The sequence below is a fragment of the Patiria miniata genome, unplaced genomic scaffold, assembly GCF_015706575.1.
Source record: "Patiria miniata isolate m_02_andy unplaced genomic scaffold, ASM1570657v1 HiC_scaffold_20, whole genome shotgun sequence".
Lineage (NCBI taxonomy): Eukaryota > Metazoa > Echinodermata > Asteroidea > Valvatida > Asterinidae > Patiria > Patiria miniata.
Genome location: NW_024037059.1, coordinates 11,420,662 through 11,435,793, shown reverse-complemented (window position 1 = coordinate 11,435,793; position 15,132 = coordinate 11,420,662). Strand labels below are relative to the sequence as shown.

Sequence of the window (15,132 nt, the reverse complement as noted above, 5' to 3'; positions counted from 1 at the left end):
TTTTCCATTCGTCATTAGCCATTTCTTCGAGTTTGTTTACACGTTGCGTGGATGGCATACACGTGAAGTCACGTTGTGTATCGTAGATTAGTCTGGTTTCCTGCCATAAGATCCCTGATACCTATTCGTCAGGATCAAGAAACTAGACAACAGAGTTGCCACAAGTCGCTCACTGATTTCAGTGCAGTATTCACGCATGCTCACATCTGCAAAGCACTGTGGGATATTGTGGCAACCATAGGCCGTCACGAATATGAAGTTCACTTTGAAATCCCTTTCATTTGTGTAAAATCTACTTTCATTTTTAAACATGAACTTGAAATTATTTTGATAAGCAATTTAAATTTGAAATTATTTTGATAAGAATTTTTAATTTGAAATTATTTTTATAAGAATTTTAATTTTGTAATTATTTTTATAATTTTTTTTTTTTTTTAATTAACTTAAATAGTTTTTTTGAAACATTTTGAAAAGGAAAACTATGTAGGGCGGTAAATTTTGAAATATTTACAGAAAAAGAGGAACGGCAATGAACGGCCAACCTACACATGCATCGGAAAAACAGGATTTTGGTCAAGATTTTGCATGTCAAGATGAAATAATGGCGTATGTAAATGATCAAATTGTGCATTTTAATGGTGTGTATGATAATTATATTGTGCATATCAGGGGCTAAAAAATGTGATCGGCATTTTTTTGTCGGCGTATCGGGCCGGCCGCAATTCAAGCGTATCGGGCCGATACACAGTACACACGTTTGTACGTGGGGACAACCATACCGTCCGTCGGCCAGCCAGGCGTACCAGTTCACCCCGATGCATTTGTGCAAAAATAATCGTACTTTGTAGTTTGAGAATTCAAGTTTTGAGATCGTCGCGATTTTCGCACGTTTAACACAGGTATGTTTGTGTCAAATCATGGTCAGATTCAAGTGTGGAAAATGGTTTTTGTTCGTGGTAAATAATTAAAAGTACTTGAAATGTTTGAAATTTGTCAATTAACAACCTTCAAAATGGCAATAAAAAGTTTGAGGTCGGCAATTTGGCTGAAAAATTCCAGGTCGGTCGGGCTACCGTAAACACACCATTTTTTTTGTTTGGCCTTAGAAATATGAGAAAAAAACACACAAAACATCAATTCATACCTTTTACCCTTGACAAAAGGCAGACGCCTCCATATCCAAAAAATCCCTACCTACTACCCTATTTTCGAATGCCATGTAATCGGAAGAAGAAGTAATTTTTTTTTTTTTTTTGGCCTAATGTATATCACACGCATGGTAATGTTAAAGAGGTTGTGGAATGCTCAAAGACATTCCGTCATTTTTCGGGTATATGTAGCCTAAGATGTTATGAAATAAAAACGACTATTGTTTCTGTCATGAAATGAATACAAAAGGTACTTTTAAGAGCTGTTTTTGAGGTCCTGTTTCGACCCGAACGTGCCATTTGTGTAAAAGTCGTCGTTGGGGGCAGCAAACAAAACATAGTAAAACGTGACATAATAAACAGGACTCCCGATGCAGTGTAGTTCTAGCGAAACTTTTTAGCAAATCACTCCGCGCCATGACATGACTTTGTTTACAATACACTGAGCGACATTTTGTATGGGCAGCCACAACCGAAGTTGGCAATCGCTTTTACCCCCGAAATTCTAATAGGCAAGTTCAGAATTTAATAGGGGGATATCTCCATTGACTTTTTGGTAGTTTCTATCGATTATTCAGTGTTTTGATAATTATACAGCATTTTATTAATGAACTGCAACTTTACATGGGGATTTACATGTACATGCACCAGCTGTGGGAGTAATGGCAGATGGATACTCATCTTCAGGGGATTTACGTGTAGCTGACAATGCACCAGCTGGAGCGTGTTATTCTCCTTCCTTGTTCTCTTCTGATGCTGAGAAAATTCCACAAGCAGGGACAATCACATGTTCTACATTACTTAAAACATCTGTAGCTGACAATACACCAGCTGTGGGAGTACATGTACCTGCTTCCGGATCCTCATCTTCAGGGGATGATTTACATGTACGTGTGGCAGACAATGCAACAGCTGTGGTAGCACCGGCATCCGGATCCTCATCCTGATCGGGGATCATTCATTTGTGTTTGCCCTAACGGCCAACCATAGTAACGTCTGTTACATCAACATCGTTCGATCGTTCACATCACACACTATGTAAAGCTTGCTGGAAATTCAAAGGGGGTATTTGTGCCGCTGGCGTCTAGAATGGACCTAGGTTATACAGATTTTTCATTATATTTGTTGCATTTGGAGATTAATTACAGAAGCTGGGCACCATTGCCTCATTCAACTCGGTCTTACCCCACATATAACTACTCCAACTACATAACAAGACAGGGAGGGTATTTTACAAAGCTAATGGGTGGTAATGACCTCTACCAAGCATGTTGGAATGACAGGAAGAAAGCACAAATCTAAGGAGAGAGCTGTCTGAGCTCAAAGTAGACAACCGTCAGCAAAGAGAGGTGCTGGCAGCAAGACCCTCCCACACAGGAGCTGGACTGAGTAAGGTTGATCAATATTTTTTCAAATTGGCTCGGTAGGATACAAATATTATAAACTTATGGTCCTTACTTACCCCACTTACCCAGACTACACAAGACAGGATGGGTATTTCAGGTAGCTGCTTGGTGGTAGTGACCTCTACCAGGCATGTGTGGAATGCCAAGAGGAAAATACCAATCTACGAAGGGAGCTGTCTGAGCTCAAAGAAGACGACCGTCAGCTAAAAAAAGGTGCTGGCACCAAGACCCTCCAACACACAGGAGCTGGCCTGAGAATGGAAACATCCCCCCTGCTCCAGTTGCAAACACACCACTCTTCACAGAGATCGAAGGAAGTGAGGATAGTGACGCCCCCCTTTCAAATTGGATCAGCCAACGGTCAACATTGCCGCATTTTACGGAACTTGAAAGTGATGCATCAGGTAAGCCCCAGATTGTGAATTCACCATGTGGAAAAGGTTGACACTAGATCTTGGGCAGGTTGCAATAGTCAAATACATTTGTTTATGAGAGGTAATTCAGATATTGTACTGCATGGACTGTGCCAAGGGCTTGCACCGGGGGGGGGGGGGGGGGGGGGGGTGTCGAACGAACCCCCTTTTCTAATTTCTTGCTTAAAAACAATCCCAAGATGCTCACTAGGACACAAGTTAAAAAGCCACCATACCTACGATCAATACCAGATCGAGTTCCGACTGTCAGCATCATAAACCCCCATATGATAATTTTGGTTTTGCCCCTCTGGTCCTGTCCTACCCTTGTTTGTTTTCATTAGCTCTGTGACAACGCAAGTAAGAAATTCAGAAACATAAGAAATTGGGACTCTTTAAGTATGGTTGGGGTAAATTTGAGTACTAGTTAATTGATGGAAAATAATGCTTGTCTTTACATTCTTTCCATGTTAGAGTTGAATGTTGCCATTTATGTTGGTCTTTTTTCTTGACTTTCTCAAGCGAAAATTGCCAATAAAAAAATGTCCTTAATTACCAAAATGCAGGCAAAAAGAACAACCACGGGATGACTTCAAAGCGTAGACGCAAGAAGGTTAGATTTGATGATGATGTGTTTAACACAGATGAGTCGGAGGATGCAGATGATCATGCAGCCACTGTCACAATGAAACGTAGGTGTTCAGTTCAAAAATAATCATTGATTTCCAATTGCTTGATGAATATAATCTTACTGAATGCCCAGATGGAATGAGTCTTTAGGAATTACATGGTGTGATAAATTGCCAACACAACTGTGAAAGTTTACATCTGTGAGAGTTATATACTTGCATAGTGTAAATTCTTTGTGCTGACTTAGTGCATGTGGGAATGGTGTCGATAGATCCTTCTTACATGTATACTCTAAGTCTCTGGAATCTGGTTAGCTCCACGGTTACAACCTTGTTCTACTGAGCAGGCCCTATTTTTCGATAAAACTGCCTAAATAACCTCTCACCCCTTCCCTTAAATTAAACAGGTGAGATAACATGTTAATCACAGTGACTTTAAATGTATCGTTTCTGTTGAGGTAACACATGGAAGTAACAACTGTTGCTCAGTATATAAGGCCAAACCGACATTTCAAAAAATCACAGTTGATAGATACATGTAGTCTATTTATTGTCCTATTAATTCAACAGGAGCATCAAGGATCTCGCCCATTAGCTCCGTTCTGAAGAGGCGGTGCTGTGCTCTTCATTGTGTGAGGAGAGTGGAGGTGGAGGCAGCTGCCAGTGCTTGCACAACATTTATCAGCCGAACAGCGCAAGGCCAGAGGCACTGGTTGCTTGGGTACCTCGCTGACCACTATTAACAGACAGAAGGCCTCTTTGAATACGCGTACCAGATAGGTACGTCTAAAGTGTGCCACACTACATTTCGAGATGTCTATGGCATCACGAAGACGAGGTTCTTCCAGCTGAAGTCCTCCTTCGAAGGTAATTTGTTAGGTTTTTAAGCACATGAAGAGTACACAAATCACACTTGACACTTTGTTTGACAAGCAAAAGCAATTCATTCAGAATTTTGTTTCAGATGAAATTCAACAATGTAACCTACAGTATCTTGACTGAAAGCTGCCTTCATCAGGCAAGTGCTTCTAGCAGCTTTCTGAGGGCCTGTAAACTTGGAAAGAATACAGTACTTCTAGCAGTGAACTTTTATCTTGTTAATCACTTCGGTGCCAATAATCACTTTCGGTGGTCTGTGGCTGATGTTTGTACTGTCAAATATCTGTGATCTATAGCCATGCCCCATTTTAGGACAGATGTTCGTGCAAAACCATGAAAACATCACTAACAATTTACATTGCTGCCTGTCTGTTGCTGAATATCATGTACTGTACATGAATATGTACTTCTTCACAGTACCACATGTTCCTTATTTACGTTGTAAGAAATATGCAAGTAAATGATGCAACGCTTATTATTTAATTATTGCAAGGCTTTATTGAAATTTATGCATTCCACAAAACAATTTCTGTGTCCCCCATTGACATACAGATATTTACAGTGGATGATTTATTTCTTTTTTAAGAACAAATCCTCTAGCTGTTCAGCATAATTTAACATTGTTTTGTCTGTACATGTATCTGTTTCACTGTAAAACATGTGGATCGAGAAAATTCCCATCCCCAGGATTCCTACGCAAGGGTACAGTTTCGTCAAAGACTGTCTGTTCCATGGCATGGCTTCAGCAGTATACCAGCAAATATGGAGACAAACTGCCGGATTCAAACAAAATCTAAATCCATCTACCCTCATGTATGACCAAGGGAGATGTCTTCAAGACAATGGTGACAGAACTTGAGGATGTTGGGGAGAAGGGATGCAAGCAGTTCGTCTTCTGCCGTCACTGGAGGAAACAGTTAGGACATATTGCAATTCCAAAGGTATAATTACAATTTACACAGTTCATTACATTAACTGCATGACCAGGATCGTTCACATTCTCCTACCAAAAATTCCCTTTGCTTGATGGCACAGGAAATTTGACCCTAATAGATACAAAACAGGAAAGGAATGTAGCTTCCAAATATCCTCAGTAATATTAAACGTGAAATTCACTTCTTTACAAAAATAAGTTGTATTTTACAATCTCATTTATCTCACATTTTAGTGTTTTGTTTTATTTTCTCATGCAATCACTGTACTTATTATGCTTTTGATGTTCTTTTTGAAGAAAATCATGAAAGCACTTGCTGAAACTATACATTTTGATCATACTTATGTTTAGACGTAGCAGTTCTACAGGTTTGCCGATTTTACACGGTTATTAAAGTGGCGTATGTGTCATGGTTTGCCAATCTTAAAGGGAATGTACATCGTTGGCTTTTGCTGTAATTTTCAGAAATTAATTTTTATGACGGGTTAGTATAATAGATCAAATATTGTTACACTGGCATGTTTGACGTTTTGCGTTCGAAAAATGCTGGAAAAACCAAGAAAAACAAAAATGTTCAAGTAGTCTGGTTCCCTGACTCCATTAAAGCTGAAATGGATCAATTTATATAGATGACGGAAAATTGTATGATCATAAAAGAACTAGTCAAGCTGACCCGCACCCGTTCATGAGCATACAACCAATAGCAAACAAAATTTTGACTGAACAAAATGATAATAAATTGGAGCAGTTGTTGAAAAATAGTCAGGTTTTTCCAACGGTGGTCGCCTGACCACCGCTGGAAATTTATACCAAAATACCACTTTTCTTGAAAACGACTTCACACCAGGTGCCATAATTTTACAGGATGCTTTAGACTGTCATTTACCAACATCCTAGTAAGGTATTTTGTAAAAATTTGGTACCTTAGTTTTTAGATGTTTGCAAAAGTTGTATATTCCCTTTAAATAAGAACTTAGCTTTTTGAAATATGGAATACATGTACATGAACCAAAATGAGTTCTTTATTTCTTAGTCAAGCAACCTGAGTGGCTTGTAGTATCTTTGTCTTGATCATTTGGACAAAAAAAATAACATTTTTGACATAGCCAGAAGAAATGTCACAAATCATTCTGTATTGTTCAAGTGATATATCCACCAGTTATTGTTATCCTTGCCAGACAGGAAAAAAAACATCGCTAAAATGCATCACAGTATTGTTGTTGGGCACCCAAGGCTACGCTACGTGACCTTGAAGGTTTTAAAACCCGAATTACCAATCATGTACATCAAGCAGTCAACAGTGGTGCAAGTGTTTGTTTTATAAAAGTATGCATGATGCATGTACACAATGACTGTTGCATATTCAGGCTCTGTACATGAGGTAGCTTAAATAAAGGGCTTGTGAAAGTACATTTGTTTCATGGACTGTTCTAGACCAATAAAATTACAGTATCCTGGACAGGATTTAACAACACATTTGTGTTTCATCTTTCAGATACGCTACTTGAGCCTATTAGGGGGACACAACGTCAACCAATCTGTGCGTCGAGTTCTTCGAAAGATAGGGACTAACTTGCTCTGGTCGTCGTTCAGTCTTCTACACAATGTAGGCCGCAAAGGAAAGCTGAGTCTGAAGGACGGCTCTTTTTTCCTAGTGATAATGAGTAAGTAAAGATGGTGATTGACCAATGAGGTTTCCTGTTTATTTGGAATCTCTGTAACCTGCAATTTCACGGAATCTGATATGAAATATTATGGTTATGTTGGAAAGACTGAAAAAGGTTAAACCTGCCCCTGAAGTTATATTTCTGCTTTTTACTGCAAGTAAAATTAGATATTTGCAAGTGGTAGTCCAATTATCATTTCATTGTAATCTATGGTAATGCATCGGATGTAAATGGAGCAGAAAATACACTTACTGTCAAATGCTGAGTTCATTACCCATTGGACCCTTTATTTTTTTTTACCCCAGAGGAATGCATGAGGAATCACCCAAGCTCTAAGGAGGTCGAGATTGAGAAAGCGCTCGGAGAATATCTTAAAAGAACTCCAAACCTTCCAGGCGGAAAGAATTTCAAAGTACATGTAAGTTGGTTTCTGCAAACTTGAGGTTTTTTTTAATGAGCTTTCTTTTAAGTTTTCCTTTGTTATTCAATTTCTTTGTATATGGATGCGCTGTATGAAGAAGAATGAGTTACAAACTTACATGAAAACGGTGTTTGAACATGTGGTTTGACATGTTACAAAGAATTATCAACTCGCTAATGCTTTTCAATTTAATAAGTTAGTAGGGATTATGGTTCTGAGTGGAACTTATCTTTTGGTATACATTTGTGGCATGTTACAAATTCCAATTTGATGCTTAAAGAATTTGTGACCTGTTTTTAATGACATATGAGCTTCTAATGTTTTGTTTCCACTGAGAACTTTTGTAAACAAGCATCAGTTTCTGCTAGCCACACCTAAGCAAAATTCACTTCGCAATCAACATTTAAAAAAAATTACATGATCAACAATTGGACAGTGTGTTTTAAGCCTAAGTGAACATGTAAAAAACAAGTAATTAGTGCAGTTTGGCTGTAAATTCAGTGTTTTTATCTTGTTCCGTGGAGTGATTTGTAGAAGGAACCCTCGAACCTTTTTGTTTTGAAATTGTTTTACTTTTTTGAAACCTGGAAATGATGCAGCAGGTCCATCTGAGGATCCATCTGAGGACAAGGACGGAGATCAGGATGATCAGTAGCGACACTACAACAACAACAAGGATGACCAACGGGTATTAAACAGCATGTTCAAATGGAATATACATCATATGCAAACATAAAATACAAAAGCATGTTATAAACAAAAATACCTTACTGGACTGTTAACGAACAGCATTCTGTACAATCTAAAGCATTATGTACAATCATGGCACCTGGTGTGCAGACTTTTTTTTAAGAATTTGAGTATAAATTTCCAATGCTGGTCGGCCGACCGTCAATCCATTTTTTTTTTATACTGCCCCAATTTACCATATAGTTCGGCTGAATTTACTTTGCAATTGATAACACACCTATGAGCGGATACCAGTGAGCTAGACTGGTTTCTTGACCTTACATTTCCCTGACGTCAATTTTTTTACAGATTTTTCCAGCATTCCAGTTGTATATTCAATTTAACACCAGTCAAGCACATTCATTCCTGCTCATGGATACCTTTTCGGTATAATTTTAAAAACTTTTTCAAATTTTCGTTTTGCTATTTTCAAGTGTATTTAGGTAAAATTTGTATTAAAATACATGTATATATTCTTTTCATGAGATAAAAGTGTGATGGCATTTCAGGCAGAAAAACTTGAATGTTACAGCTCTGTTTTCAAACAAAGAAATGCTCAAACTTAGGATACTGTATTTTATTAATTTTTGTTTTCCACATTAAGCCAATGAGCGAACTTTTCTCGCAGATGTGTTTAATGAGAGCATTTCTGAGTTCAATGGTTCTTGTATTACATGTACATCACATTAACATCTTAAAAAATAATAACTTTCTGAATAACTGCTTTGTAATATCTACAGGTACGTCCTATAACTCCATGAAACCTCAAGTTGAGGACCAAGAATAAAACTGATGGACCACAGTATCATCTAATGTCCTTGTCTTGTGTGCTTTATTTCGCTTATTTTAAGTATCGAAATTACATTTCAGAATAGTTTAGGAAATTGTGGAAGGCGGATTTGTTTTTGGGGGGATAGATTTCTTTGGATAGAGTGTAGTTGTAAAACTGAAAAATTTAAATGCTGCAAAAACAAATCCACTATAACTCCTGCACACCCACTGAAAAAAAAATATCAGTCCATGATAAAGGCTTTTTGTGCTACCAAGAGGAACAATAATTAATTTAAAACGTGATTAAAGAAAGTTTATTCTGAGGTTTTGGTAGTAAAAAAAACGTTAATAGAACGTTCATGGCACGTCGGTTGTTTGAACGTCGAAAACGTTTTATGTAGGTCCTTCTTACGTTTTTATTGACAAGTAGTAAGTTTTAAATAGGTTTTGTACGATCCAGAAACGTTCTTCGAACGTTTATGGCACGTCGGCGGGTTGTTTGAACGTCCAAAACGTTTTATGTAGGTCCTCGTTACGTCTTTAAAAACTCGTAGTACCTTTTTAATACGTTTTGTACGTTCCACAAACGTTCTTAGAACGTATATGTCACGTCAGTTGGTTGTTTGAACGTCCAAAACGTTTTATGTAGGTCCTCGTACGTCTTTAATAACTAGTAGTACGTTTTTAATACGTTTTGTACGTTCCACAAACGTTCTTAGAACGTATATGTCACGTCAGTTGGTTGTCTGAACGTCCAAAACGTTTTATGTAGGTAATTTTGACGTCTTTAGTAACTAGTTTTAAGTTTTAAATACGTTTTGTACGTTCAAAAACGTTCTAAGAACGTCTTAAAAAAAATGTTTTTAAAATGTCCAAAAGTGTCCACAAATGGCCGTTTTTAAAACGTTTATTCAAAACGTTCTCAAAACGAAAGAGGCACGTTCAAAAAACGTTCAGAAAACGTAAAATTGTTTGCTGGGAGAGTACACTGTAGATCACCAAAGAGTACATTAGGCCTAGTACAGTGTTGTTTTCAAGTTTTCTTAGAAGTCTTACATGTATATGCTAATTTTGACCTTTCTTTGTTTACACTGCGTGATTTGCATAAAGTCTACTTATTTGCATGCGACCTTTAATGCTCTGCACCTTTGACCCGAAGAAGTGATTTGCATACGAAGCATGCTTTCGCAAAGGATTTTGGGGCGATTTTGTACATGTGCTCACTGAAAATTGGAGTAGTACAAGATGCACGTCTGAAACCATCTTTTACCTAACGTTTACGCTATCGCTAAGACTTGAAAGAATCCTACGATAATGGAGATAAGATTTGTAGTTCTTTACTTGAAGATCTGTTGTGTTGATTAAATGATAGTTTCCATCAATCTGCTGAATCTCGTGTGGAACTGTGATTACTGTTGACTTGAGAAATTATTGATGCCGATAGATCTCGCTCAGGGTCTGAACGCGTGAAACAAGTGAAACTGTGAGTAAAGTAAAGAATTGATAGCGACGTTTGAGTTTGAAAGACATGAAACCATAGATGTACAAAGTGAACATTACACCTAGTACATGTACGCAATCTTCAGAGGATTTGCATGTAACTGTCAATGCATCAGCTGTGGGAGTACCAGCATCCGGATCCTCATCTTCAGAGGATTTGCATATGTAGCTGACAATGCACCAGCTGTGGGAGTAACTAAAATAGCCAACAGCAAAATTTGAAGTGTTTTCTGTACATTTTATGTAACGTTTGTAATGGCGTCTTTCAGTACATTAATTAATTGGTCATTTCTCTATAATCCAAAGTCCTGGTCCAAATAGGTCGATATTTCAAGTGTTGGGCTCCCTGACTAATGCCAACGCATAACACATATCACAAGTTACCAACCTCATAAATGTTGTTTATAGCACAAACAGGACACCTTGTTACGAATGTTACATTTGAATTTAAAAAAAAAAATTTACCATGAAAACTGTACTTTTAGTTGAGAAACTATCTCTATACTTTTAAATTGCTTCCTACACATATCATAGATTAAAATAAACACATAAATTTTACTGTTTTTTGAACTCAATTTTTTGAGATGCCTGTCACACTTTAGTGACCCAGTATCATATATGTGACCCGCTCCGGGAAAAGGTGACATAAGTCGCGCTATGCATTAACGTGTAATGGGCCGCTCAACGTTGAGCGGGTGAAAACATTCTTTAAAATATGATTTTCGTTGTTTTGTCCTGATGATATCTTTAATATGTAAAGTTTCAGATTTTATTCACAGAAATGTTGATTTCATTAAATAAAGTGAAAAAAAACCTGTAAATTTGAGTGCATTGTTCCCTTGCTTTGTCTTAGTTTTGTAACGTGAAACAAGAAAATTGCCCTGTTTTCCCCCTTCTTTTGCGATGTCTTGATTAACCCCCCTAGACAAATTTTGGTATGGTCTTAAAGCTTGACGTGCACTCATTCCAAATTTGGTCATACTGGAGGACATAGGTCAAATGCAAATAAGTATTGAACGGAAGAAAGTGGTAAACAAACTACCCTTGTTGCTACGGATGACGTAGTTATTGGATCACGTGTACAGAATAAAGGACCATAATTGGACAAGACACCTGAGACTGGCTTTTGAGCATGCACACAGTAGACAAGAAGACGTGGCCGCGTGTGCTATACATGCATGCTGTGTGCAAAATTCAGCGACATTTTGCCAGCTCGATCATCGACCATGAATTTCAACTCAATAATCTTACGATATTTTCTAGCAATTCCTACAACTTTTAGCTCAGTATTTGTAAGAAAGACCCCAATACTTTTTTTAAGTCATGCATATCAGGTCAGCATGGAATGGATCAATTTATTTGATAATAAATGAAAAAAGCAGCATTATTATGTATAAAAAGTAAACATTTATTTCACTACAACAGGAGAAAAGGACATGCTCATCTTGGGACAGATTTGTTCTGCTGCTAACAACGGCGAGCTAACGTTACGATGTCCTCACGGAGAGGGGAGCAGACAGAACGACAGCGGCAAAGATCTACATGTACATTCATGTTCCATGGGCAGCCTGTTTGTACAACTACCTTCCTGTTCCTTCACAAGTGAGTACTGTATATTCATTGGCGCAGAACGATAACATGACCGGGCAACCCGTCCCACTCACCCCTCACATGGGCGCGTCGTACAACTTCGCATTGGGTGCTATGAGTCCCTTGGGTGTTAAAACATCATGTCCCACATGTAATTTTTTTCCCCTTAAAATGAGCCATGAATAATTATTATTTGCTATATTTTTTGTAGCATGAGCAGAAAGAAATTATCAGCTCTGCAGAAACATTACAGGGAGAATGGCTGCACGCCTAGGTCTCACGGCAACAGTGGCAGAGTCGTTCCTCACCACCTCAGCTATGACGACAACACCAGGGTGAAACACTTCATCTCCAACTATGCCGAGACGTATGCCATCCTCCTTCCCGGTCGCATTCCCAGATTCAAGCGGGATGACATAAAGCTATTGCCGTCATGCGAGACGAAGGGCAATGTATGGAGGAAGTACAAGCAGGCCATGGAGTTATCAGGTAAAAACAAATCTACGCTGTCAAAAAACTTATCATCTGACTGTTTGTTTCCCCTTGGTTTTCATGATTGAAATGTGAGCCAAAAATGTTTCTTAATGATTTGTTTCATTTTAGTTATTTTTTTTGTTTTTTAATAGATGCCAGGGTAGTAGCACAGACAGCATTCAGAAAAATCTGGAATGTTGTTTGCCCGTTTGTTGTCTGCTGCAAACCCATGTTGGACGTCTGCTGGCAGTGTAAAAAAAACAACAGTCTCTTGTACAAGTCAGCCAACCTTCCTGATGCAGAAAAGCAGGATAGATGTAAGAGGCAGCAGGAACACCTCGCCAATGTGGCCTTGGAGAGGTCCTTCTACAGGGAGCTCGTGAAGGGGTCCAAGGAAACAGCAGAGCAGCAAGGAGTGATGCATCTTGGACTGAACAATCCATGCAGCAGACCCGTCGAGATGCATTACTCCTTCGACTTTGCACAACAGATGCACTTTCCTTCGGACCCTATGCAGCCTGGGCCCATATACTTCCTTAGACCAAGGAAGTTAGGAATTCTTGGCGTCCACTGCGAGGGAGTTACCCAGCAAGTTAACTACCTGGTTGACGAGTCTGTTGTGATCTCAAAAGGAAGCAGCGCAGTCATTAGCTTTGTACACCACTTCTTCAGGCAGTATGGGTTGGGTGAATCCAATGCTCATCTTCACTGTGACAACTGCAGTGGCCAAAACAAGAACCGCTTCAGGCTGTGGTACTTGCTTTGGCGCTGCAGTTGTGGCCTCCACAGATCCATCCAGCTTCACTTTATGGTCGTTGGTCACACGGCTTGTTCAAGCAGCGGTACCGTCGCACACAAGTGAGTTGCTTGGGTGATGTCCATAAGGTCGTCACTGCTAGTACACCGTCAGGCATAAACATCCCACAGCTGGTGGGAGATGAAGATGGCAATGTGATTGTTCCCCAGTATGCGTGGAATGAGTTTCTCACACCATTCTTCCAGCCACTTGTAGGAATAAAGAGCTTCTTGCATTTCCGGTAAAATAATGTTATTTTTATTTTGCATAATTTTGGTTCATTTGTGAATGTCAGATATTCCAGTGATCAAACTTAAACATTTTTCAGAGTTCTTGTGTCATTGTAAACATGAATGATTTATTTTTGATTTTTTTTATATTCCTTTTGCTCTTCATAGCTTTACTTCTGATGAGCCAGGCGTCGTGTACGCAAAGAAGTGCCTTGGTGATCCAGAGATCAGCTTCCAGCTACTGAAATCTCATGCGAGGCCCAGACCCGACCTGCCTGAACCACAGAATCCTCCTGGCCTGGATGCAGCCCGTCAATGGTACCTGTATGAGAAGATACGGGAGTTTTGCAGCGTAGTCACCAAGGACACCACATGCCCCTTGCCCAATATTCCAAAGCCTTAATGTACATTCCCACCAAGTCACATGTACATGTACAGTCAAACCTGTCATTGCCGCCACCTTACTATAGTGGCCACTTGGCTAAACTGGCCGCCTTTGCTTGGTCCCAGTTTGATTCTTACATACATTTACTGTAACCACGTCTTGCTTTGCGGCCAGGGTGTAATGCGGCCAGTGGCCAACCCACAGCAAATCTCCTGTGTACAATTACATTGCCATGACACCTGTGTACGCTGGCCTCAAAAATGAAGTCTGTCCTCTATTAGTTTCGAAATGCCCCGTACAATTGTAGTTTGGTTCCCAGGCCTTACTTGTGTTTAATACAAATGGCAACGAGTGCACAAGCTAAAAAAGCATTCGCTTGATAAAGAAATAACCACAAAGTCTTTGTTTCAGATTGATACCTGTTTTTGATTAGTGTTGTTGTTCATGTGGAGGGTTAAATGGCATGTCTTGACATGGGCACACATAGGTGTACACATGTGTATTACAGTAATAATTTTTTATACATGTGCATGTAAAGCCTTGCTATAGTGGCCACCTACATGTACTCATAGTGGCCACGTACAGCCGGTACCATTGATGACCACTGTAGCAAGGTTCGAATGTACAAACAGACATTTTCTTTATAATTCCTTGAATTTAAACACTAAATGCATGTGCTTCCTAATTCCAGGAGAAGAGTAAGATCAATACATTTTTTGATTTTGTGCTGTTACTTAAACTTGTTTTTGTTTTCATTTAGATATCAGAACAATGCTGCAAATGTAATGAAATTCAAAACTTTTAATAGCAGTAATTAAGCCCCAACCCCCCCCCCCTCCCCCGAGCAAACCACCCCACCCCCACATCCACATGCCCCTGTTCCCTCTTCAGCTATTTTTGGCAAGGGGAATGGTAGAAAATTAACACGGATGGTATTTTGTCCTTTAAAAAAAAATTTGCCTGGGAGGAGTGTATATTATTGATGGCATGGCACTGTTACAGCAATTGAATGTAAACAAGCTACCAGGAGATCTAACATTTCTCAACCTTGCTCTTGTCATCTTGAGACGTCTGGTTAACAGGGCAAAACATAACAAGTCCCAAGAAATTCACTTTGTGACAGACACATACAGGCAGATCTCAATTAAGAATGCTGAGAG

General features: G+C 39.0%; 1 protein-coding gene and 1 pseudogene across 1 annotated transcript; both read left to right on the top strand.

The window, feature by feature from the left end:
* Positions 1–5,055: 5,055 nt before the first annotated feature.
* LOC119728528 lies at positions 5,056–7,533 on the top strand (annotated as a pseudogene).
* Positions 7,534–12,206: 4,673 nt separating this feature from the next.
* Positions 12,207–13,560, top strand: LOC119727795. The gene is made up of 2 exons (XM_038199860.1): positions 12,207–12,639; positions 12,714–13,560. Exons 1-2 carry the CDS (start codon positions 12,300–12,302, stop codon positions 13,421–13,423), a joined length of 1,050 nt encoding a protein of 349 aa, XP_038055788.1. The 5' UTR covers positions 12,207–12,299; the 3' UTR covers positions 13,424–13,560.
* Positions 13,561–15,132: the final 1,572 nt, after the last annotated feature.